At 43.9% G+C, this 26,146-nt stretch overlaps 2 protein-coding genes across 2 annotated transcripts; one reads left to right on the top strand and one right to left on the bottom strand.

Moving 5' to 3' along the window:
* Positions 1-12,159: 12,159 nt before the first annotated feature.
* LOC135698630 (uncharacterized) lies at positions 12,160-14,799 on the top strand. The gene has a single exon (XM_065218688.1). It carries the CDS (start codon positions 12,160-12,162, stop codon positions 14,797-14,799), a length of 2,640 nt encoding a protein of 879 aa, XP_065074760.1.
* A 753-nt stretch (positions 14,800-15,552) lies between these two features.
* LOC135698629 (uncharacterized) lies at positions 15,553-20,630 on the bottom strand. Its single transcript, XM_065218687.1, has 3 exons — positions 20,408-20,630; positions 16,050-20,343; positions 15,553-15,613 (listed from the first exon to the last, which is right to left on the bottom strand). The coding sequence occupies exons 1-3, from the start codon at positions 20,628-20,630 to the stop codon at positions 15,553-15,555; spliced, it is 4,578 nt and encodes a 1,525-aa protein (XP_065074759.1).
* Between the last annotated feature and the right edge of the window lie 5,516 nt (positions 20,631-26,146).

The raw sequence follows: 26,146 nt of genomic DNA, 5'->3' as shown, positions 1-26,146 counted from the left end.
CACCAGTCAGTCGGAATTATGACAGATTTATTGCCACTGATAGTCGCTGATTTATGGAAGGGATATTTCTTCCTCAAAGAAAACGCAATCGCATATATCTCTGCATCCCATCTCGAAATTTCATTTCTTAAAATGCAAAATTGATCCAACCGTTTTTCCTCACAAATCGTCTCATCCCGAAGCCAAGGTAATAAATGAGAATTTAATTGTGTCCTTAGCAGACGGATCATTTTGACGAAATCAAGTGCATGTATTCATAAAAGCCAGATGATGGTGTCGTCGGTTTGGGTGAGAAGGTGTTTGGAGATGCAAACAATTTCCCCCTGCAACCAGAAATGGAACAAAGAAGCTCCCGGTCGGTTGGTTCGGAACGCTCGCAGTTGGCTTCAAGGACTTTGGTTTTTGTGAGCTGGCGGTAACCAACTTGCCTTGACTGGTGCTGCAACTGCCACCAAAGGTATTCATAAAGAGAGTGTGGGAGTGCATATGCTGATAAGGACGCTACTGGTGCTCGAGAGCCAACAGCGTGAATGCATATAAAGCTACAAAAAGCGAGACGAGGAGCTTTTATTATCCTCCCAACTGCAAGGTTTGGCCGTTGGGCGATGCAGGGTACTGGTTGTAAAGTGCTCGACGATGGGTGGAAAATGCTATGAATAATGAATGCTATTTACATAATTTTCACCAACTACGATGAGGACGACCAGGACGACAACGGAAGTTCGGAGATGTTAGTTTAAGCTTTTGCTGATGTGTGTTGTGTGTGATGTAAGATGAGATTGGGATATGGTTTGAATTTGACTCATGGACCAGCGGGAAACGTTTTGATTGATGAGAACACTGAAACGCAGACGAGGGATTTGGTGAAGTCATTTAGCAAAATTAAGAACAAATTAGAATTCTTAAACAGTCAATTCATCAATTCTTATTTTCCTTAACCTAGAGTACGACACAATGCGCCGTACTGTAAAACTCAGGAGTTTCCAAGTTTCAAACTAGGAACGAGTTCTATTAACACTCCAAACACGGTGGGTAACAAATTTTACGCCCACTACGAAGCCTCCGATAACGTGTGACGGTCAGTTTACAATGACATATCTTAGCCATATCCTGATGAATTTCAAAAATTTGGGTACCACTAGAATTCCTAAGGTAGGGGAAATGGATGTAATGTCGGCCTAAATGCCCCTAATTTGTGCCCATACATATATTCAGCAATCGAAGAAATTTTCAATAACGTTAGCGTTAGCGTTGTTATGATATACTTCGTAGATTGGATACTAGCGACACTCACGTCTCTTCTGAAATTCTCAGTTAGACTACTTTCAGGAATAATGCTGGGCAGTAAACATTGGTTCCAATCTAAACAAGAGTAACAGAAGCATGACTGTCGCTATTCCCGGCCACGCCCATCTTTACCATAACTAGGGATAGGGAAGAAAATGTTGATGTAGAACTTACTTAACGAGAGGCCACCGACTTAGCGACACCCTCATAAGTGCTACGGAGTTGGAGGGTTGGGTAGGGTATTCGGTTAGGATTCACCTCAAGTTGGCGATGCAACCAAAAGTATGTATTGTTTATTTGTTGTTTATTTAATCTCTCGATAGTCAGCTATCGAAAGAACATATTTATTTTGTTTAGTGATCATGAATTGTAAGAGTCATAACGGGGAGCTTGGGATTAAACCCATGATTTTCTGCTCAGTAAGCAAAAACGATCCCTCCAAGGTCATCGAGCATCTCATAACCATAACACTTCATGACAAAACGGATTCACGACAACAAGAAAAAAATGGTCTTCAGGAGAGTTTATGGATGTCATGAAAGTTTTCGGAACAAAATAAAATATTGACAAGTTCAAAGCAGTACCAAAAACTGCAATGAAGTTCAGAAAAAAATCAGGTTTTATAAGAGATTTTAGGGAAAGTTCCGAGAGTATCAAAAAAAAATTCAAAAATTTAGGAAAATTACGGGAAATTGCGGGAACTTTAAAAAAAAATACCCAGAAACTCAGGGAAGTCAAGAGAGATATTCGGAGCTCTTTTGTGTTGTTCTTATAACATCATGAAAGCACGCTTATACCATAGAGGTAACTCTAAGACCAGAAGATCCCGAAGAAACGAGCTGAACTTTTTGGCTCAGCTCTGGAACCCTCTTAGGTCCCAAGCTAATCGATGCACCCCTCAAAAACATGGGAAAATCCACGAACCCCTCATTTTATCTGTCAAATTTTCATAGTGAATCCAAACAAACATAGTGTAGTACTAGAATTTCGGTACGATAATCGGTAATGGTACGGTAGAATGGGGTACGTTAATCGATGTACTTGGGACCGATAGGCTAGTCCAAGGTGAGCCAATTTAAAATTGTTAGGTTCCACTGGTTGCTAATACCAACCGGTGAAACTAACGATTTTAAATTGGCTCACCGCCAGTCCCAAGCAAATCGATTAATGTACCCCATTCTTGTCAAAATTCTAGTACTACACTATTTTTGTTTTGATTCACCATGAAAGTTTGACAGATAAAATGAGGGGTTCGAGGATTTTCCTATGTTCCGAGGGGTGCATCGATTAGCTTGGGACCGAAGAGAGTACCAGAGCTGAGCCAAAAAGTTGAGCACATTTCTTCGGGACCTTCTGGTCTAAGAGTTACCTCTATGCTAATACCATAGAGGTAACTCTTAGACTAGACGGTCTCGAAATAACGTGCTCAACTTTTTGGCTCAGCTCTGGTACTCTCTTCGGTCCCAAGCTAATCGATTCACCCCTCAAAACATAGGAAAATCCAATAACCCCTCATTTTATCTGTCAAACTTTCATAGCGAATCAAAACAAACATTGTGTAGTAGTAGAATTTCGACTAGAATGGGATACGTTAATCGTTTCCTTGGGACCAAGAGGCTAGTCAAGTAGTGAGCCAATTTAAAATCGTTAAACTTTCGGGGTGGTTTAATTAAAACAAGAATCTCACAGCGAGTCACCTTAAATGGAGTAGTGCCATAACTGGTATCATTGTATATATGGGATACGGGTATACCTTGACATAACGTAACTGTCACTTTTCACTTCCATCGTTGATTTCTCAGAAACAACAACTCAATCACACCAATCAACAGCACCAATAGATGGGGAATTGTCTCATGTTTTTGATGGAGTTGTCAGTTTACATGATTGAATGATCGTTTGCGAAAAATCAACGAAGAAAGTGAAAAGTGACAGTTACGTTATATCGAGGTATACCTGTAGTGCCATAACTGGTGCACTTGCCATAACTGGTACACCTACCACAAAGGTTAGCTCAGAAATGGTAGTCTTAAGCCGACCCCTTTGTTTTTTTTTGCAGTGTATCGAAAGGTGAAGCAAAGTTTTGCATTATCGTTGTTATTTTTAAGTCAAATATTATGTTTTGTAATAATCTGAAAGCATTTTGGAATTTACCAAAATACATTAAAAAAAATCTATCGTTTTGGTCTAAACTATACAATTTGGGGTCGGTATGGGACCACTCTCCTTAACTGTTTGGCATTTATTCTGGAAAGATGGTTTCATGGGACTTTAACATTCTTTGCACACAGGGTACAGTTATCACTATTAATCACTTTTTGACTCTCGAAAATTCACTAGAAACAATTACGGACTATGAAGGAAATGGTGTGCTGAAGCAGAGACCATAAGCAATCAAAAGTAAAGAGCTGTCTACGTCAAAATTGGTTATTTTATGACAGTCCTCTACTGACACTACTGACAATTCGGTCAGTAGCACCATCGCTGAGAACCAATAGGGGGGGTGTCGGTTTAAGATATGACAAGCTTCCCCTATATATTATTAGGTGTATGGATACCACGTGGACAACTTGGCAAAATGGAATACTTTTACCATAGGTGACTTCCAAATGTATTTCCCTTTCCATACGTAATAGGAGATTTGCAAAAGAGTAACAACTCATTGCGAAATCTATCAAAATCTTACACCGCTGCTTAACGCTCATTTTTGGCTAACAGCCTGAAATTCGGCATTGAAATTCATTGGCGATTTTCTTCGGCCTATTGAAAGGCTGTATCCAAGACACGACCGTAGATTTGACGTAGGGTTACGAAAGGTAGTTTTGATGTCACAGCAAAAGTATAGTCTATATTGAATTGATTTCTTACCTGGTTATCAGAGAAAAAGTTCGATAGGTTGAAATTCGGAAGCAATTTGAGAGTTCCGTTTGTGAGGTGTTCTGTCGATTTACATGTAGTACAAGTTAATCCTGGACGGTATGTCTTGGATACAAGCTCTTACTCTTTAGTTAACTCTTTTATCAGTCATTTGTGGTCCTGAAAAGGACCGGTGGGTTGGAAGCTTGGAAGCCAGTTTAAAACAATGCTGTAGAAATTTGTCCTCGATGTTCTTGGAGATGATAGCGATGCGGAAATGAAATATGCATTAGGGAAAACGCATCAATCGCAGAATCAAGACGAGCAACCGAATCCGATCAGTGGTTGCGGGGAGCCTTGATAGCTAGCTGCTTCCGGGGAGCCTTTCGTTGTTTACTGGAGAACATCACCACTCACCAGCGTTTGTTGAGACCGGATGGAATTCAATTTTGAATTCTGTGTTAGGGAAAGCACTGTTCGCAGGCAATCGGTGATCATTTTATGATCATAGCAACACTTGCACATTTGTGCAATTTTGAAAAGTGACATTTTGAAAAATGGTTAATCCTATTCCTTTTCCTATTGGTTTGCGAATTCATAATTAAAACCCATCATCTCTGGATCAAATTAAGACCACTTACATGCCTCGACCAACTTTGGATTCAGAAATTGAACTGTCAATGTTGCCTTAAAATATATGGTATGTTAGATTTTAACATATTGGAACCGACATCCTTGAAAAATGCCCAAAAAGTACTCTTTATCAAATTTATTATTATTATTATTGAGTAATGCTGAGCTACTAGGGTGTTCAACACGGATGAGACTGGCAAGCTGTGAGTTGTTTGGAACGAAGGTGACCCGCTTGGCATAGATGGTCCACAGCGACTCACAAAGATAGATCTAACATACCATATATTTTAAGGCAACATTGGGGGTGCAATTTAAGAATCCAAAGTCGGTCGCGGCATGAAAGTGGTCTGATTTTGATCCAGAGATGATGGATTTTAATTCTGAGTACGCAAATCGATAGGATTTTTTTCTGCGAATCTGCTTAACAATCGATTCTCTTCGTTGATTTTCTCTTTATATAGCCAATATAACCAGTTACCACTCTGCATTGAACAAATTCTAGAAAATTGTTTCGCTTAGCTGTAGCAATGCAGAGAGAAAATCGACTAAGAGAATCGATCATTGCCTTTACGCCCTTATGCATGCTCACTGTCGAAGTGTTCATTTAAGCAGATTCGTAGAAAAGAAACCTATCGATTTGCGTACTCAGAATTAGTATTTTACGTCTCAGAAATCGATTGCTGACTAAAGAAATGGATGTTAGTTTTATTTAAATATATTGTCAACTAATTGCAGACGAATTCTTCCCATACCCCAGTGTCATTTAGAGGGAACTACATTGTGTGAACATGCAGTTATACAATTATGGGCACTCATGACAGGGAGCCCGTGGATTTGAGGATGGCGGAGCGCACACATCTAAAAACTCAGCGAGTAACTAGATCTAAATTAACCAAACGTCCCCGACTGTTCTGAGTCTCCCTTGGAATAGAGTAAATAGTAATCTCCCAGAAAATTTTCAGAATACTTCCAGGGATTGACGGCACCGGATTATCAAAGGAGTCGCAACGCAACTTTTAGAGACTGCTGGTCAGTTCTGAGAGGATTCCTCACTCAAGTATCCTGGGAATCTCCAGAGGTGCAGAGGGCCAACATGAGAAACCTCCATTCTGAGTCGGAAAAGAGAATCCATATTTAGTAATCTCTCGTGAACTGCGATGCAGAAGATATTAATAGCAAACTAATCTGGAACTGGTCTAAGACATATAACCCAGTGAGTATTGACACATTACAATGTTGTGATGGAGCACGGACGTGAGTAATAAATGCAAAATGCAAATGCAAAATAAAACTTGACAAAACATTGTCAATCCCCTTATTCTTGGGCAGGGCCTGACGATGTGAATCTGATTTTGATCAGTGAACGGGCCCCATATGGTACATTTTCTCACTATGAACCTGTCATTTCTAGCCTATCTGAACTATTTAATAAATGGAAACCATAACATGGGTTTCGCTCCCCCTAAGTGGGCTCTCCGCATCCTATCTCTGTCTTATCTCAAATGCCAATGGTTTGAATGTATCAATATAAACATTGGAATGTTGGATGTTCAATCAAACAAACCCATATCCCACTCACTTGACCAGGCTTCATAATCGTCCAGTGGGCAGTGCGCTCTACACTCCAAGCTCCCTTTTTTTCAAATTCACCCCAAATTTTATATTTTACCCCTTTGAGTGTTGATTAATCACAATGAAACATTGTGACAGAGCACGGACTTGAGGTTACTAGAGTATTAAATAATCTAGGTCCTATTTAGGATTATATTTGAAAAATCCAACTTTGGCCAACGCCCACCAAGAATTAGGTTTAAAGGTTCTTAAGAGGAAATTCAGAAATCTTTCAGCACTTGACAAAAGGGTTTCAAATGCATTTAAAGAGGTTTGCTAGATGGGTTTAGTAAAAAGGTTTATCCAGACGATTTGTCATCGAGAGTAAATCAGAGCATATCGAAAGGAATCTAAGGAGTAAAATATAATGTAGATTGATTTTGAAGTGCACTGAACATGTATTTAAAAGTCCATAAGACTAACCTCAGAAGTATTTTCGATATAACAATAACTACCATAAACCTTTGGATAATCTTATCTGAATACGTGAAAGATAACTTGAAATTTAGTTGAATTTCCTTTCCAGAAGCAATAATCTCGGCGAACACACGCAGATCTGCAGTCACCAAAAATACCACCACTTAATCATAATCTAAAATCAATGGCGATTTTATTGTGTCCTGTGAAGTGTCCAGCCAAACTTTCCTGCTACCAGCCAGCAGTGTGGCTGACAATGAACCGATCCTTTGTACACATTACTCGGAAGCTCTCCATCCCTAGAGGGGTGCTGTTCTCTCGTGTCGTTCTAACATGTGTCGCCTGCAAATATTTGTCGATTTTTCTCCACTTTTATCCATCCCATATCGATGTGGGAAGTGGAAAAATATCATTGCTGCACAGGAAAAATATTGCCAAAGTGGACTCCGTTTTCAAAGAATAACAGAGTGCTGGTCAGTGCGGTTCTTTGTTCTGTCTCTTGGCAGCGAGCAACTTCTTCAGAGCACACATGGTGAATTAATTTCGAATCATGCAATGAAATAAAAAAGCAACTCAAGTACCAGAAACGGAAAACAAACCGATCATAATTTAATCAGAACATAAAGGGACGAAAATTTCCTTATTATGTGTGGTGACTCGAGTTGGGATGGACCAGAAAATTACAACTATTCACCAAAATGGGTAATTGAATTTCGATGAAGAGCGAACGCGTGGTTCGGTCAATAAAAAAGAAGAAATGATTTTTTTTTCCGGACACCAACTGTCATAAATTACCGGGAGGAGTCGAATCTTCCGGGCTCGGAATGTCTGTCTCAGAAGAGCACATCTGAATAGATGATCCCGACAGTACGACTGCTACGGATGGTTAATCCAATAAAAAACGATAAGTGCTCGGTGACCGTTTCTTCGCTTGACCGGATGTAATATTCTCCTGTGCTCGTGTCGTGAGGGAAGTGAGCGCAACTGATGTTTTCGCTGTAGTTGCTGCTGGTTGTCAGGAAATGGATCGGAGCACAACCGGATGCTGCTACACTAATAAATAATTGTATTAGATATGCAACATTGCTTGCGAAGAAAGAATACGAACTTGGCGAAAATGATTCTAGATTTTGGAAAAAAAAACTCATGCAAGCGTGAAGAGTAAGCACTGAAAATGGCTTCTGTTTTTCTAAAACTCAATGCTAAATCACATTTTCCTGAGACAAAAAAAAAGCAGCATAGAAAAATGTATTTACACAAACCTCTCTTCTGAGGATGTAATCTTTGCTATCAAATTCGTTCGAAGCATTTACCTTTGAGCGGCAGATGACGCGATTGTACCTGTCTCATAGCGTTCGTATGAGAAAATAGAAGAGTTGCCAGTCTTCTTGATTTGTTGTCTTCGATTTTACGCTAGTTTACATTTCTAGATAGAGCTGGAATTAGGGCGTAACATCCTTTGTAAACAATGTCTTTTAAAGATGATTTCTAGGAACTCAAGGCATATCCACGTAAGCCATCATAACCGTCGGGTAGGTCATTGTTTACAAAAGCTGTTGCGCCCTAATTCCAGCTCTATCTAGATTTAGTGCCATTAGGTGTGATAGCTTTGAATTTCTGACAAAACGTTTTTTCATAACACTCTCCTCCCCCGCAGTTCCCTCAATGCATTTTAAATCTAATAACATAGACATCGATGTTTCAATCAAATCATATAAATTATTTCGATAGCAGCTGGAGCATATGTTGACGTATCGAAAACCTTCTGAATAATGCACCGTCAATCCTGCCATAAACCTTCCAGAGCGATTAAGTCATCTAGTTTACGACAACTCCCTGACATCATTAACCAATTTACGTCACCAGCAATCAACATAAACCCCGATATTTGAACCAACCGAAAATCTACTATCGCAGTTAATTGCTAGGCGTCTGCATGTCAGCAAACAACTCTATTAGAGAGAAGCCCAAATTCAACCTAATTGGATCCCCTATGCGCCGTTTAGAAACACTCAAATCCCTCCTGCAATGATAAGTGGCTGCTTATTCTAAACATCACCCACTGGGACCTGCCAGAGCTTCATGCATGTCCGGAGTGGTAAAAGCATGTAATAGCCTGACGCAGGATGACAGCAAACTTTCTCCCGAAAAAAAAACTGAAACACCCTCCTCCTGCCGTAAAACTACGCATTTTCTGCCTTTTCGGAAAAACCATAATTGAGATGCTGCCGTGGGTAGGACTGACATATGGCCCAAATTGTCAAAATTACACGTTGTAAAGTCAGTGCTGCTTGCGGTGACAATAATGTAGTAATTTTTATTACGACGATAGTTGCGTCGGTCGAGCTGACATGGGCTCTGGGAGTGGCGGGGAAGCCATGCATGAAGAGTTGAAGCATCCGAACGCGACTGCCAGATGACAGTTGTCCCACGCGCGCACTTTGACACGTGCTGCCCGGGTGGACTACATGCAGGCGGTGCCTTTGTTTTTGTCATTTTTATCGTTTGAGGTGATGATAAACTCCGAATGAGATTAGAAAACTGCTTGCGTTCTTCCCGTTTAATTATGTTTACATTGCGCCGAACGTATTTGCATACTGACCGTTGGTCAATTTTTGCAAACCCGCTCCGGGAAATCCCGGGAGATGTCTGCCCAAATGAAAAATCAACATCTGTCTCATAGGTCGTTTAATTGAATCACGTGGTCCTAGGTGACAAAAAGACCGTTCCTGGAGGAGTGTGTGTTAGATATTAGATCGTTTGGGCGATGGCAGCAATTAGCATAAATCTGTGATGGATGGGTATGAGTTTCCAACGGCAAAGGCCTATGGCAGACGCAGGAATTCGGGTAATTGATATTTATCGTTATGGGCCCGGAGCCAGTCAGCGACAACGAGCTCATCATCATGTTTGACAACATTAAATTTAATGTTTAATTGTATCTGTCCCGTTTCATCGGTTTGTCGGAGCATACGAAGCACCTCAAACGATCATATTCACTTCCACTAATAGCGTGATTAGGAACATGCTTCTGTGGTACGCACGGCAGGAACAGTCAATTAATTTATAGTAATTACTGGCAAATGGCTGCTGGTAATTTGTAGGGCAATTTAAAATCATTATTATGTACGGTGGCATACCGATGCAATGGCAATTCGTAGGTACAGTTACGTCAAAGATTTCGCAAACCCGCTTCGGATCCCACCCCATTGCATTGACTCAGGTCAGTAACGCGTTGTGTGTTTCACCCAGATTACTTGCCCCCAACTGTGAAGAAAAGAAAGAATCTGCAAGATTGCAATAAATTATGCATCCGAACCCCACTTGCACTTACATTACTTTTCTATTCCGATGCGAATCAACAACCTCTGCTCCGGGCTGAGATTTAATATTTGCATACATACGCACAAATGGACATTGTGCGTGTGTACCTAATGCATTCAATGCAATCCACCCAGTGCAAACAAATCTTGAGATGAACTCTTCCCCTCCGCCTTTCTGGAAGACCGGCAGCAACAACACCAGATGCAATTGAGTGCAATCTTTTGTCCTCGGCAAAGTAAAAGTAGGATAAGGATTTCTTAATCTTCAGTGATGCGAAAGCCACTTGAACGTGGAGAGAAAGAGCGAAGCAGGATAAGAAGTAAAGAGTGCACTTTCGATAAGTTACTTGCAATAGGGGTGGTTCTGCAGTTTAAGGTGATGGCATTTGGAACAACTCTCCCAGCTTGGCATACCATAATAATAGGTAGGATTAGTCGTCTATGGACATCAAGTTTATTTTCAGGGATATGGTGGACTTCCTATTGATAAGCGGAAACAGTGATCTTATCAAGATGTTGCACTTAGTGTTAGTTTTGTCAATGTGCTCCAAGAAGCTTGCTGTCTAGTGTTAGTTCGAGGTACACAACCTCTTTGGACCTTTCCACCACTGCAGTGCACTGTGCGGTTCAAGTTGATCTTATTATTCTCAGACGGAACAAGTCAGGGAAATTTGGAATGAGGAAATATGATGACCTAAGTCTTTGCCACGTTTATACGGCCTTCCAGCCGTTGAAATAATCAGACAGGACATCCAGTCCTCTCTGAAGTTTGGCGGTCAGAGCTCAGATGGATGTGTCACCTGCGAACAGAAACGACCATTTGGAAGCGGCCGGACTACTAGAGCACCTTTCTAACCCAACATTGCTGATGGAATTGGTGGAAATACTACCGCCCCACACCAAGATGCAATGGGCGGAACATATGCAGCGGTACCCGGTTATCAATCTTAAAACCTTCGGCGATTTCATGCACGGAGTGGTTACAGTGGTTAGCAGAGTAACAATGTATGTTGGTGGGAGCAGCAGAAGCACAAAGGAGCAGTCAACAGTCACCTTAGCGGAGCAGAACCCATCTGTGAGTCAGCGAGCCAGAAGGAGCGTGTATGTGTTTGCTGTAAGAAATTTGGTCATCGTATAGCAGAGTGCCCGGTGTTCAAGTCGTATACCGTGAACGATCGATGGAAGCTCGCACAAACAAACGGTCTATGCCGGAGTTGTCTCAACGCACACGGTAGGAGGAGTTGCAGAAGTGCGACACAATGCGTGATCGAAGGATGTCAATTCCGCCACCATCCACTGCTGCATTCAAACCGTTCGAGCGGTCAGCCTACGCCAAGGCTCTCAACGGTGCAGAATCACACTCATCGACAATATAAACAAACTCTACAATTTCGTATTGTTCCTGTCATCATCTCAGGACCCCGAGCGTCCATCGAAACGTTCGCTTTCCTGGACGACGGGTCAGATCTATTGCTGATTGAGAGCAGCCTGGTGGAGCAGCTCGGTATCGATGGATGGACGAAACCGTTGTGCCTCAAGTGGACAGGGAACGTTACCAGAGTCGAGTCGGAGTCGAAACATGTTCGAGTTTCGATTAGAGCGGCGAACAGTCAGAAACAGTTCACCCTCAATGACATTCGTAGTGTGAAGGAGCTAACTTTGCCGGAGCAGAGACTTAACTACAATGATCTTGCGCAACGTTACCGTTATCTTCAGGGTCTGCCAATTGCCAGCTACGAGAAGGCTGTTCCCCGCCTGTTAATCGGCGTAAATAACGTGAACCTTACGGTACCACTGCAAGTGAAAGAAGGCAAGAAAGGCGAGCCTATCGCGGTAAAGACCAGGTTAGGATGGAGCCTCTTCGGTGGAAATGGTAAGGAGGCATCACATACGCTGAATTTCCATGCCTGCAAATGTACGAGTGATCAGGAGCTACACAATGCGGTGAGAGATTATTTCACGGTGGAGGATGCAGGTGTGAAGCCAGCACCAGTGCCAGTACGATGACGTGGAGCTCCCAGATAGTTACAACATGGCAGCCAAGCGTTTCGAATGTCTGGCGCGCAAGATGGTTCGAGATCCAGCACTGGCAGCCAACCTGAAGAAGCACATTGCGGAGTACTTGCTTAAAGGCTATGCGCATCGCGCTACGGAAGAGGAACTAGAACGAGCTGATCCGAGGCGCGTATGGTATCTACCGTTGGGTACAGTAACAAATGCAAGGAAACCCGGTAAAGTCCGTCTAGTGTGCGATGCGGCAGCTACAGTCGATGGAATATCACTGAATTCCATGCTGCTTAAAGGTCCAGACCAGCTTACGTCGCTTCCGGCCGTGCTACTTCGTTTCCGGCAGTATATGGTGGGAGTTTCTGCAGACATTAGAGAAATGTTCCATCAGCTGTTGATTCAAGAGTCAGATCGTCATGCTTTACGATTCCTATTTCGGAGTGATCCATCGGAACAATTGGAAATCTATATAATGGACGTGGTGACCTTCGGAGTCACCTGTTCACCAGCGTCGGCGCAGTATGTAAAGAACACAAACGCTGCAGAATTTGCTGATGTCTTTCCACGGGCGGTTGAAGCTATTTTGAAGAATCACTATGTGGATGACTTTCTCGATAGTTTCGAGAGCGTTTATGTTTCCCAAGAAGTGAGAACCATACACCAAAAACGAGGTTTCCATCTCAGAAACTGGCTATCAAACAACGCTATAGTGCTAAACGAACTGAAGGAAGAGGAAACTTTGGGAACCAAGATCCTCTGCGTGAGTCCAACAGACGGATGCGACCGAGTATTACGAATGCTGTGGCTCACGGATGAAGATGAGCTGCGGTTTTCGATGAAAATGAAGGATGAAGTTCAGGAGGTAATTTGTAGAGGTGATCGGCCGACTAAACGGCAGATGCTGAAATGTCTGATGGGGATCTTCGATCCATTGGGACTTCTGAGCGTGTTCCTCATTCACGGCAAAATACTTCTTCAGGATGAATGGCGAGCTGACCTGCAGTGGGACGAAAAGTTGCCGGAAGCAATATTCGACCGATGGATCAGGTGGACTGGACTGTTTCGTAAGATTGGTGACTTACGAATCCCTCGCTGTTACTTCAAGAAAGCGACCACGCAAACATACGATCAACTTCAACTTCACATCTTCGTTGATGCAAGCGAAGCTGCATTCTCCGCTGTAGCTTACTTTAGAGTGGTCAACGCTGAATGCTCAATAGTTGCTGCCAAGACGAAGGTCGCACCGCTCAAGCCACTCTCAATTCCACGCTTGGAACTACAAGCAGCAGTCCTGGGAAGTCGCTTGATGTCTTTTGTACAGGAGGGTCACAGCGTCGAGGTGAAGCGACGATTTCTGTGGAGTGATTCCGCGACTGTATTGGCTTGGCTGCGAGCTGACCACCGCCGCTACAAACAATACGTAGCGTGTCGGATTGGAGAGCTACTATCAAAAACGGACATAGCAGAATGGCGATGGGTCCCCAGCAAACTCAACCCTGCGGATGCGGCGACAAAATGGGGAAAGAACTCGTGTCCTGAAGTCACTGACGAGTGGTTCAGAGGCCCGGAATACCTTCGTCTCCCTGAGAACGAATGGCCGAAGCAAACCAAGGAACTGGTGCAACCAAAAGAAGAACTACGGCCCTGTTTTGTGATACAAGGTATAACAATTCCAGCTACCATAGTAGATTTCTGTCGATTTTCGAGGTGGAGCCGGCTATTAGGAACAGTTGCGTACGTGCACCGTTTTGTGGACAATTGCAGGCGTAGAAGACGAGGAGAAGAAACACAATCATCGTATCTGAGCCAGGATGAGCTGAAGAAAGCGAAGAACACATTGATGCAAATGGTGCAGTGGGAGGAGTATCCTGAGGAGATGAACTTGATACTGGGAAGAAAAATGGAGCTACACAAAACGAGCGCCTTGTACCAGTTGACGCCAACAGTGGATCAATACGGAGTTCTACGGGTCGGTGGAAGAACTGGAGCTGCGCCACATACTACGTTTGATGCCAAGTTTCCAGTAATTCTCCCGAGGAAACATCCAGTAACCAGTTTGATTGTGGATGATTTTCACCGAGCTTTTCGCCACAGGAACTCCGAAGCATTGTGTAATGAAGTTCGCCAATTCTACTATATCTCTCGGCTGAGGACGGTAGTGAAGCAAGTAGCGGTTGCTTGTCAATGGTGCAAGTTGGCGAAGGCAAAACCGAAGGTACCGCAAATGGCACCACTCCCTATGGCTCGCCTGTCGTCCTTTACCCGACCGTTCACGTACGTTGGAATTGATCTGTTCGTCCCGCTGTCTGTGAAGGTAGGAAGGACTACTGCAAAACGCTGGATCTGCTTGTTCACCTGCTTGACAACTCGTGCTGTCCATGTGGAGGTTGTATACAGCCTTTCCACACCGTCCTGCGTGAAGTGCATTCGCCGTTTCGTTTGCCGCCTTGGAACGCCAGCGGAGATTTATACAGATAACGGCACCAATTTCCAGGGTGCAGAGAATCTGTTACGAAAGCAGATTAAGGAAATTCACGACGGACTGGCAGCAACTTTCACAAACACAGATACCAAATGGATCTTCATACCACCAGGAGCACCTCACATGGGCGGTGCTTGGGAAAGAATGGTGCGATCGATAAAGACGGCCATGCAGACCGCTTAAAACAACGATCGAAAATTGGACGACAAAGGATTGGAAACGCTGGTCGTTGAAGCCGAGGGTATCGTTAACAGTCGACCGCTCACGTACCTGCCACTGGATGCTGAAGAAGGTGAAGCCATTACACCGAACCACTTCCTGATGGGAAGCTCAAGAGGCGTACGCCAACCTACTGTAGCTGTTCAGGCTCTCCTGGCCTCGATTTTTTGTGGAATGTATTGCGAAATAACTATTTACACCATTTTTGTTCCATTTAACACTAAAACATTATTTATTTTCTCTAAAACTACATTTGTAAATTTCACTTGTGTCTCGCACAAAGGTTCAACTCCGAATCCTTAAAAACACGATGGCGGCGCACATCCGCTCGCACTTTTTTCTCTCGCTCGTTCGCTCGTTCCATTTTCCGTCCGTGTTGCCATGATTTCGTTGCTACACATTTCCTTGCCAGTGCAACCAAAATCGATCATAGCAACCGATCCAAATAAAAGTGAAAAAATATTGCACAGTGACAGTCAGTCTCGAAGTCCTCCTCAAGCGAACGGATGCTCGCTTACATTCTGCCCCGCGGCTGCGAAGCTGGAATACGAAGATTATCGTTGTCATCTGTCGGCAAGGGAGCCAACTTGCAAATGGATCGCTGAAAAGTTCCATTGCAAGTCTTCACGTCGACCACACGAACCAAGGAATCCTTTCCCGGGTGAGTAGCAACAACTACGCCAAGTTTCCACACTTGAGGTGGAAGGTTGTCCTCGATTAACAGCACCACTGTTCCGGGTTGGATGCTTGCTGATGCTGCAGTCCACTTGCCTCGTGTCTGCAACGTTGTCAGGTATTCCCGAGACCAACGTCCCCAGAAATGCTCACGAAGCTTATCAAGATATCGCCATCGGGAAAGGCGATTGTCAGGCACCCCTTCACAGGATGGTTTTGAAATGCAGACCAGCGGCCTTCCAATTTGCAGATGTGCAGGTGTGATCGGAAGAGGCTCATCAGGACTGCTGGAAACGTTGAATAACGGTCTAGAATTCAAAATCGATTCCACATGGGTGAGTATGGTGCTATACTCTTCGAACGTAAGTATTGCGTTCTGAAGAGTTCTTTTCAGGTGCGTTTTGACACTCTTCACCCAGGCTTCCCACAAGCCACCAAAGTTTGGTGCTCTGGGAGGGATGAAATGCCATTCTATCTCTCTAGCCAGCAAAACATCATTGATCTTTTGGCGATGGACTTCACCTTGAAAATCCACGTACAGCTGATGAAGTTCGTTTGAAGCCCCCACAAAATTGGTGCCATTGTCTGAAAACATTCTGCGAACCTGGCCCCGACGGTTGATGAAGCGCTCCAATGCTGCAATGAACGCTTCGGAGGTAAGATCTGACACTAACTCCAAATGCAGATTCTTTGTTGCCATGCACACAAACACTGCAATATATCCTTTCACTAATTTTGGCCGATATTTCCCTTGCTTGACCGTAACAGGACCGGCGTAGTCAACACCGGTGAATTCGAATGGAGCGGCAACATTGACACGTTCTTCAGGTAGACTGCCCATGAGCTGCTGAATTCCTCGAGGCTGGGTACGAAAACACTGGATACAACCTCGCGTAACCTTCCTGGTTGTGGATCGACCTTTCAAAGGCCAGAAATTTCGCCGAACAATTGCCAATAGGCCAGAAGGTCCCACGTGCAGGTTTTCGATGTGAAGAGCTCTGACGATCATTTCGGCTACTGGATGATTTGGCAAAACAAACGGATGTTTGGTCTCGTATGATAGTTCCGATTCCTGCAAACGACCTCCAACCCTCAACAGATGATCATCGTCGAGCAGTGGACTAAGGGTTGCGAGTCGCTGTGGAATTTCACCTTTCTCTACGCTATGGATTTCATTAGGTAACTCCAACATCTGGACTACCTTCACAATGCACTTGAGCGAGCTTCTCATTTCAGGAACTGTCACAAATTTTGATGAGATTCCTGGGCACTTAGTCGATTTGCGTCTACAATTCCGAACAAAACGCAGAACGTAGGCAATTACTCGTTGCAGCTTACGGAAACTGCTGAACTTTGCAAACACGGGCAGGGCCTCGATGTTTTCCGCAACAACCGCCGTCACCTTCAACTCTGGAATCTCCAATTCCCGAATCGGCGCGGGTTGAGGACTGCAGTACTCTTCTTGTCTCAGGAAATCAGGTCCACTCCACCAGAGGTTATTCTTACATAACATGGCTGGAGTCTGACCTCGGGACACCACGTCAGCAGGATTGTGTTTTGTGTTCACGTACTTCCAAGTGTAACGATTCGTGAGCCTGTTGATCTCTGCCACGCGATTTCGAACGAAAGTTTCCAAAGAACCGAGTGGTTTCTTCAACCAAGCCAATGCAATCTGACTGTCAGACCACAACGTAACCTCCGAGTAATCCATCTCCATCACTTCAATCACCTTTGCCCCCAGCCGCGCTAGAAGCAAAGCAGCAAGCAACTCTAGTCTTGGAATTGTTGTCGCCTTCAACGGTGCCACTCTTGATTTCGCACACATAAGACGCAGTTCCGCACTTCCGTCAGGCAACACACATCGCAAATATATGCAGGCTCCGTACGCTACTATCGAAGCATCCGCGAACCCGTGGATCTCGTACCGAATGGCACCAGATAGCTTAACACATCGTGGCACTTGAATCTGATTCAGCGTCGTCAACGAAGCTCGAAAATTCACCCACTCAACCAGAATGTCTTCCTCCAGTTCGTCATCCCAGTTTAACTTGGAAGACCAGAGTTTTTGCATTATGATCTTGGCACATACTATCACCGGTGAGACGAGTCCCAACGGATCATACAGCTTCGAAATTTCAGCAAGGACGCACCGCTTCGTTAGCGATCGGTTACTGACCTCTTCTGACCAACTCTCGAACGTGAACTGGTCATTCTTCGTATCCCAGAACATTCCGAGTGCTTTGATTCCTTCCTTGACACCACTTTCACCAATCCTCACTAATTTTTCTCGTTCTTCTTCAGGCACACTTTCAAGCACTACCGCTGAATTCGAGCTCCACTTGCGAATCGGAAATCCGCCTGCGGATAGCAACTGTTTCACTTCCAACAAGCGTTGAGCAGCTTCTTCTTCTGTATCTGCTCCAGATAGCATATCATCCACATATACATCTTCTATCACCATCTTCGATGCAACTGGGTACCGGTGTTTTTCTTCAACTGCTAATTGCACCAAGCTTCTGGTCGCAAGAAACGGTGCTGCAGCCGTTCCGTATGTCACTGTTACCAGTTCCAAAATTCTCAGGGGCTTTGAAGGATCCTCTCTCCAGAAAATCCTCAAAAATCGGGTGTGGGTTCCATCGACACCGACCTGCCGGTACATTTTGGTTACGTCGCCGGAAAATCCAAACGTATGGCGTCGGAAACGAAGATCCACGGAAAATATATCGTTCTGGACGGTTGGTCCAGTTTTCATCACGTCGTTCAGGGAGTACTTCGAAGATTTTGCGCTAGCATCAAATACTACCCTTACTTTGGTTGACGAACTCGCCAGCTTAAACACCGCGTGGTGCGGTAAGTAGTATCGCGGCAGTTCAGATACGTCTTCTTCTTCTCTGATCTCTTTGCAGTGCCCAAGCAATTGATATTCTCGCATGAATTCACAGTACTGGCTCCTCAGATCTGGAGCGCGGGATAGCTTTCGCTCGAGAGTGTAGAAACGCTTCAATGCTAGGTTTCTATTGTCATCAAGCTCAGCGACGGTTTCCCGAAACGGCATCTGGACCACGAAACGACCAGATTCGTCCCGGCGATAAGTTTCCAGGAAATGCTGCTCAACTTCTTGTTCTTCAGTGTTCAAGGGTGGAGATTCCGTCACCTCCTCAACGGACCAAAACTTCTCCAGTTTCTCAGCTAGTGGATCTTGTAATGCAACATTTGTGATCAAAATAGAGCCACTCACCTGTTGGTACGGGTCGTATGTACCAGTAACGATCCAGCCCAGATCCGTTTCTCGCAGTGACGTTGTACCATTTGACAGCGCCACCTTCTTGGTTCCAAGCAAATCCCAGACGTAATTAGAAGCAAGCACCAAATCAATTTCGTGTGGCTTGAAGAAATCTGGATCCGCCAACCGCAACCCTTGCGTTACGTTCCACGATGATACATCGATCGCCATCGATGGTACATTCCCAGTCGGCCTTTCCGAAATCAAGCACGTGATGTTGTCTTGAAGTGAGCAGTACCTCGACGAGAAATTCAGGTTCATTCCTTTCTTTGCTTGAGTCTTCACTGCGTTTGCTCCTACTACGGTAATGTTGCATTTCAGGGTCGGCAAACCGAGAACTCGTGCCATCGATTCCGACAAGATGTGTGCCTGTGAACCTGAGTCCAACAGCGCACGGCAAGGATAGAGACGACCGTGTACATCCTCCACATCGATTATTGCCGTCTGAAGCAGCACCTGCTTAGTCGATTGTGGCAACCCGCCGCCGAGACATGACGTTGTTACCGAAACACTACTTCTGCCTTCCTGTGGATCTGGATCGTTCCTGTCAGCAACACCCATTTGTGCTGCAGGTTGCTCCTCCGGTTTGTCCTTGGGCTTCTGTGGTACTTGCGCTTCTGGCTGATCCTGATGCAGCATGCTGTGGTGCTTCTGGTTACACTTTGAACACGTTCTCGTTGATAAACATGATCTGCCCATATGGCCCTTACGCAGACAGTTAAAGCAAACTCTGGCGTCCTTCACTTTAACCAACCGTTGCGCAACGCTCATGTTGCGAAAGGTGCTGCATTTGAAATTCGGATGGTCTCCACCGCACAGTTCACAGACAATCTCACTAGACGTTGTGACTGCAGCAGAAATTTTCGATGCTTTACTTGGTGGTGCCTTGGTAGCTGCTTGCTTGGTAGAAGACACCGACGATGTGGTCGACTCGCACCGCTCCAGTACCAAGCACCGCTTTCTGAGGAATTCCATCGTTTCATCATACTTCGGAAGGTCTCCATGGTCGAGAGTACCCTCCCATAACTCCCTTGTTTCTTGGTCGAGGGCACCTGCTAGAATGTGAACAACGATAAGCTCCGACACTCCTAACAGGTGCTGTTCGTGGAACTTCAGATTTTCCACATGTCTTGAACATTCATCAGTGAGGATACGCAACTCCTTAGAGGACTTCTTAGCCATCTTCTTCAGCTGCATGATACCTTGTACGTGAACGTCGATAATCAACCTCTTGTTTTCGAAGCGTTGTTCCAAAATCTGCCAGGCTTGCTGATAGTTGTTGTCTTGGATTGTTTTAGCGTCGATGATCCCTGCCGCACTTCCTACTAGCGACTTGTCCAGATGGAACAGCTTCACTGCATCCGAGTCTGGAGAATTCCTCATCAAATCCTTGAACATCGACTTGAATTTAGGCCAATTTTCGTACCGCCCATCGAAAGTTGGCAATGGGGCACGAAGAGCCTGCTGGTGGATGACAACCTGTGGTTGACCGTTCGGCTGGACTCCAGCGGGAAGAACAGCCCGATTCTGGTTGGCGTTCTGAGCGTGAGCTTCCAAGCGTCTCAATGAAAACTTGCGTCTCGTTGTAGATTGTCTCGAACTCGATGAGCTTACCTTCATGGTGTTCCTTTTGATTCTCCTGGATAGCTTGCATGATGGTGTCATGCACTTCGTTGAATTCGTCGTAATACTTGTCCACATTCTTTGCGTGGACACGAAGTTGTGGCATAGACATGCCTAGAAGATTTTCTTGCACTGCCTGGACCGCGGCATGGATCCTCGACAACTTGCTCTTCACTCCTCCGCGTTTAGAAATCAGCGACTTCAATTCCGCCATGTTTTCTTTCTTCGGTGTAGTTACTGGTGTTTTCTTTTCCTCCTTTATTTCTTCTTCGTGATCGGTGTCCGGGTGTCCTAGTAAAACGCGCCACATGGAATCGACAGATCAGCAGCGGGACTACTATCTGCCTGGATGAAAGCAGCGGGACTGCTTCCGGAAATGTTCCCGACCTTGGAACCAACAAACAAAATGGCGGCACGCATTCACTTTGCTTCACCTTTTTCACTTCACACTCCGAAATCAATTGTTTTCACTCTGCACCCATCGACTCGTCGATGATGCAAATAGCTGTCTTCAGTTTTCCAGTCACTTTTTAATGTTTTTAGAGTTCACACACACTGTTCACTGTCTCTGAAGATTCTTCAGTCCATTCAGGACGCCATTTTGTCTCTTCCACTTAGGATCTCATCCGGCTCCGATGGACCAATGTTCAGGCTCTCCTGGCCTCGATTTTTTGTGGACTGTATTGCGAAATAACTATTTACACCATTTTTGTTCCATTTAACACTAAAACATTATTTATTTTCTCTAAAACTACATTTGTAAATTTCACTTGTGTTTCGCACAAAGGTTCAACTCCGAATCCTTAAAAACACGATGGCGGCGCACATCCGCTCGCACTTTTTTCTCTCGCTCGTTCGCTCGTTCCATTTTCCGTCCGTGTTGCCATGATTTCGTTGCTACACATTTCCTTGCCAGTGCAACCAAAATCGATCATAGCAACCGATCCAAATAAAAGTGAAAAAATATTGCACAGTGACAGTCAGTCTCGAAGTCCTCCTCAAGCGAACGGATGCTCGCTTACAGTAGCCTTTAGTGATCCAGCTTCTGCAATGAGAAACTCCTGGAACCAGATTCAACACCAATTGGGTACGGGAATACCTCCCAAAGCTGACGAGGCGGATGAAATGGTTCGGCGATGTCAAACCCGTAGCTGAAGGAAACCTGGTCCTAATTGTCGACGAAACCTGCAGGAACGGTTGGATTCGTGGACGCGTTAAGGAGGTCGTGACAGCGAAGGATGGAAGAGTTCGGCAAGCTGTTGTACTAACTGCGAGGGGGATATTGCGTAGGCCAGTATCCAAGTTGGCTGTATTGGAGGTTGAGTCAGGGGGTAACACTGGGATCGATGGCCAGTGTTACGGGGGGGGGGGGAGGATGTTGCCGCTGGGTGCACTGCTTCAGGTTGGCGTTCCGCGTTGTCGCCCCAGCTGAACTTCAATGACGGCTGTCAACGGTCAGCTCAACATATGACAGGTGACAGTAAGGAAAGAAGGGGACAAAATACTTCCGACGAGGAGCAACAGAACGGATAGCGAAGCAACAAGCGAAATAGAGTCTACTCCAGCGAACATTTGTTATTCTAAAATTTATTAAACCCCAAACGATTCAATTTGTTACTAGTAGTTTGCCTAATTAAAAGCACATACATAAATTGTAAGTTGTACACTTTAAACCTATTAACACACAATTGTAATACCCTAAAATTTGTTGCACACAAGTAACAAACATAGATTTCAAGCATACCATTTGCACACGTAGAACACCGTAAGTGTAAGTAAACTAACCTATAATTTGTTAATCTATTCCTAATACACTGAATTACACTTGCAGTTTAAAGCTGCGCTAAATCGAAAAGATTTGTTTATGTGCTGCTCAAAACCCGGTGTCCAAAACGTATAATTTTTCATTCTGCCTGCCGTAACAAAACATTAAAACTTACGTTACTAAATCGCTTCAGAATATTCATAATTAATTCGGAAAGCACTCATTTCAGGAAGTACTGAATCACTTCAGAAAAATTTGGAATCACGCCGGAAAATAGAAGTTTGTTATCACTTCCGAAAGTACTGAATCACTTCAGAAAGAATTGAATCACTTTTGAACAGTTTGAAATCAATTCTGAAAGTAATGAATCACTTCAGAAAAGCTCTGAAATTCTTCGGATAGTATTGAATGACGTAAGAAAATTTCTGCATTTCAGTCTTTCCAGAAACTTTGCAATCGCTTCCGTAAAAACTAAATAATTCCGGAAAGAACTAATCTATATAATCCATAATCTACCAGGCGTTACTGGGCTTGTACTGGGTTAGAGGTCCATCTGTCATTAAAAAAAAACTACAAGGGACAGCCCTATGGTGTTGTACGCAATGATGACATAGAATTACGTGGTCTTATATAATAAATCTTATTTGTTAACTGCAGCAGGAGCTTGTGTTTTGTGTAGGAATAGGCATTTGAGCGGGGTTCTCTCTGTAGTTGGCCCACAGCAACTCACGAAGGGCTACTGATTCCGATCAATAGCGGTGTGGCTTCTTCTTCTTTCATTGGATGCTCATGTGGGCTGCAGCTAGCTGCTTCCAGACAGCCTTCGATTGTGTACTGGAGAACACCATCACTCACCACGCGGCGATTAAATAACCACCGTATGGTGAGACCGGATGGACTTCAACTTTGAAATCTGTGCTAGGGAAATCACTTTTCACAGGCAATCGGTGATAATTTAATTATCAAAGCAACAGTTGCACATTCGTGATATTTTCAAAAGTGACAACTTGAAAATGATAAAGTCTTAAATTTAATAGATGCGTAGAAAAATATCTGATCGATTGGTGATAACATTATTGAAATTGGTCAAGGGGAAGCTGAGTTATTAGCGTTCAAAATCTTTCATAATTTTGTATCATGTTCCATTTTCGGTTTTCACAAAGTGTACCCCCATATAGAAATCACACACGTGGTTCTACGTCAAAAAATGTCCAGAAACCATTAATATATATCTGAGGACAGTAATAGCACTGCAGTTAGAAAGGAATGTCCGGGAGTTTTGTTTTCTTCATTGAGTTGACCTCCTGCTTTCGAAAACTCAATGTAAATAGTATCCACTTGTTTCCACTTTTCGATTTTGTTGATGAACATATTAGTGACTCGAAGTAGTTTGAACTGTTGTTTCACCGATATTTTAGCCACCCATAGATGCCCGACAGCAAAAACGCAAAGTTCCACACGGAAAATCTTCCAAGAACCACCACACGTACGTGAAACAATGCAAATCCATTCTCGCATATCTCCACATCTTGCTCGGTGAACGGTTATGAATATCCACCAGGATGCAATTCCTGCAACGCGCAACGGGAGGAAGGCGTTGATTGCAGATCCGTTACAGGAGGGGAACAATTAATGCCCTATTTACCTATTTCGAACACGCAGAGCAAGCCCGTCTACTCCTTTCTTCTGGCATCTCGGAAAAGCGAAACAATAAGAAACTCGCGAGGTGTTAAGGTGATTTGCATATCCTAACAAATCATCATGCCTGCACCGTGCCGGGAGAAAAACGGAAAGGGGTCACCATTTCCGAGCACTTTTCTGAGACTTCTTTCCTCCTATAACTGCTGCTGCACATCTTGAAGGGATCAGGAGTGAGCGGACAGATGCATTCTACCCTATCCCATAATGGTTTTTTTTTTCGATAGCAGAAACAAAGAAATCCCAACGATTGTGCAACGGGATGCACGCACAATTTATGCAAATGGGTGCTGCCCGGTCCGGCCTCCGGTGGCACCTACGAATCTACCTCTACTCCATCGAAACGGGGGCATTAACCTGATGCTGCTGGAAACCCCTTTTCCAGTGTAGCAACAAGGCACTACTTTCTGTGTCAGTTTGCGAAAAGTGCCGTCGTGGTTTAATTGAATGTTGCACAAATGCAGTTCCCCTATTGTCATCTTCCTGGATTTGCATACGCACACACATATTGTTCTGGGCAGTCGCCCTTCGTCAGCTATGGTTGGGGTGAAAAATTGCATTCACGTCAGATATTGGTTTCTGCAAGTGACATTTATTTACTCGTCTCCCCGTGGAAAGACGATTCGGACCAGGATAAAAGAGGGGTGCATATGAATGGGTATGGATATTTGGCTTTTGCGAGAGTGCCGAGCGATGGTGCAGCATCTTTAAGGACGACGAAGATCGGGGGAAAGGAAAATCGTTGGTCGGTCACGCACTGCACCTGAACACCTGGTTTGGCAAGGGTCGTGAGACCGTGTCGGTTGGGATCAAAATCAGCGGCTGTGGGTTATGAAAGCAAATAGGCAAGGAACTATTGTGTTGCTGAAGAAGTTAATGGGAAAGGAAAATATACGATTCAATAGAATTGCGGACGGACAGCTATAGCATTTTTGTACTCATTAGATCAGATTAGAGGTGGATTTCAAAGTTGCTGCAATCTTTTGTGAACAACTTAAACGCCACAACATGATCAGCGTTAAAAAAAGGGAAAAATTACCATTTCAAAAATCGAGCTTTGAATTAATGTTTCCAGTTGAAAATGTAAACACTAGTCAGAAACGTAGTAGCTTTGAAATCAAACGTGGTAATTTTAAAATCCTTTTACTTTTACTAGAGTGCTTTAGGTGATTGAGAGACATACTTTATTTAAAAACAGATTACTTTCTACTTTATAGACGGTAATAAAAAGTACCCAACGTGATAGTTAAAATTACCCAAAATTATATGAATACCTAATAGTCATCTGTTGAATAGAAACATTAAGTTACTTTCACGTTAAATTTTCCCAATTATGAGTGTTTATGAAAATACTTAATAATAGACAAAAACCCTGTTGGAAAATCAAAACATTTCAATCTTCTTTCATATTAAAATAATGAATATTCCAAAACAAAAATAATGTATTACTATTATCACCATGTAAACAATGTACTTGTTGTAGTAAAAACCCATATGGATCCACCTTTGTTACAGAGTATAATCTCTTTTTTGATGTCTCAGTTTCTACACAGCCCAATTGAACACCAAATCCGCATACGACAAAATCGATCGATCGAGTTATGGCAGATTATGTACTAGTACGGATTTCCGTATAAACTGACGTGATATGTCAAGGTGACGATGGATCGAGTGATGTGCATTGTTCGAGTATCAGGGACACTCTCGAGTCTCTTTGGAGGTGTGATCAGAAGAGCTGGTACGATCTTCAGGAAATCCATCCAGCATCTTGGCCGATGACACCGATATCATAGCAAGGAACTTTGAGACGATGGTGGAAACGTACATCAGACTGAACACTGAAGCTAAGGCGGATTGGACTCGCATCAACGCATCGAAGACGAAATACATTAGAGGAAGAGGTTCTAGGGAAGACCATGTTAGCATCCCACCTCTAGTTCAGGTGACGAAATTGAGATGGTCAAGTTCGAGTGAGTTTGTGTAAGTGGGCTCACTGGTGATGGTCCAAAATGATACCAGCAGAAAAATTCAAAGACGCATTAAGGCAGGGAACCGTGCCTACATTGCACTCCAGAGGACGCTCGGGTCGAATAAAATTCATTGCCGCATGAAGTGGACTATCTACAAGACGCTGATCAGATCAGTGGTCCTCAACGGCCTCGAGACATAGACTATGCTCGTGTTTTCGAACGGAAGGTTTTGCGTACCATCTAAGTACGGTGAAGTGTAGATTAATGAAGGCAACAGGAACAAAAAGAAGAGGCGCC

Source organism: Ochlerotatus camptorhynchus, unplaced genomic scaffold, assembly GCF_037179485.1.
Source record: "Ochlerotatus camptorhynchus isolate MF236.1 unplaced genomic scaffold, CSIRO-AGI_Acam_v1.1 ptg000092l, whole genome shotgun sequence".
NCBI classification, from domain to species: domain Eukaryota; kingdom Metazoa; phylum Arthropoda; class Insecta; order Diptera; family Culicidae; genus Ochlerotatus; species Ochlerotatus camptorhynchus.
The sequence above is the reverse complement of the archived record's forward strand: the minus strand, read 5'-3'. Positions and strand labels throughout refer to the sequence as shown.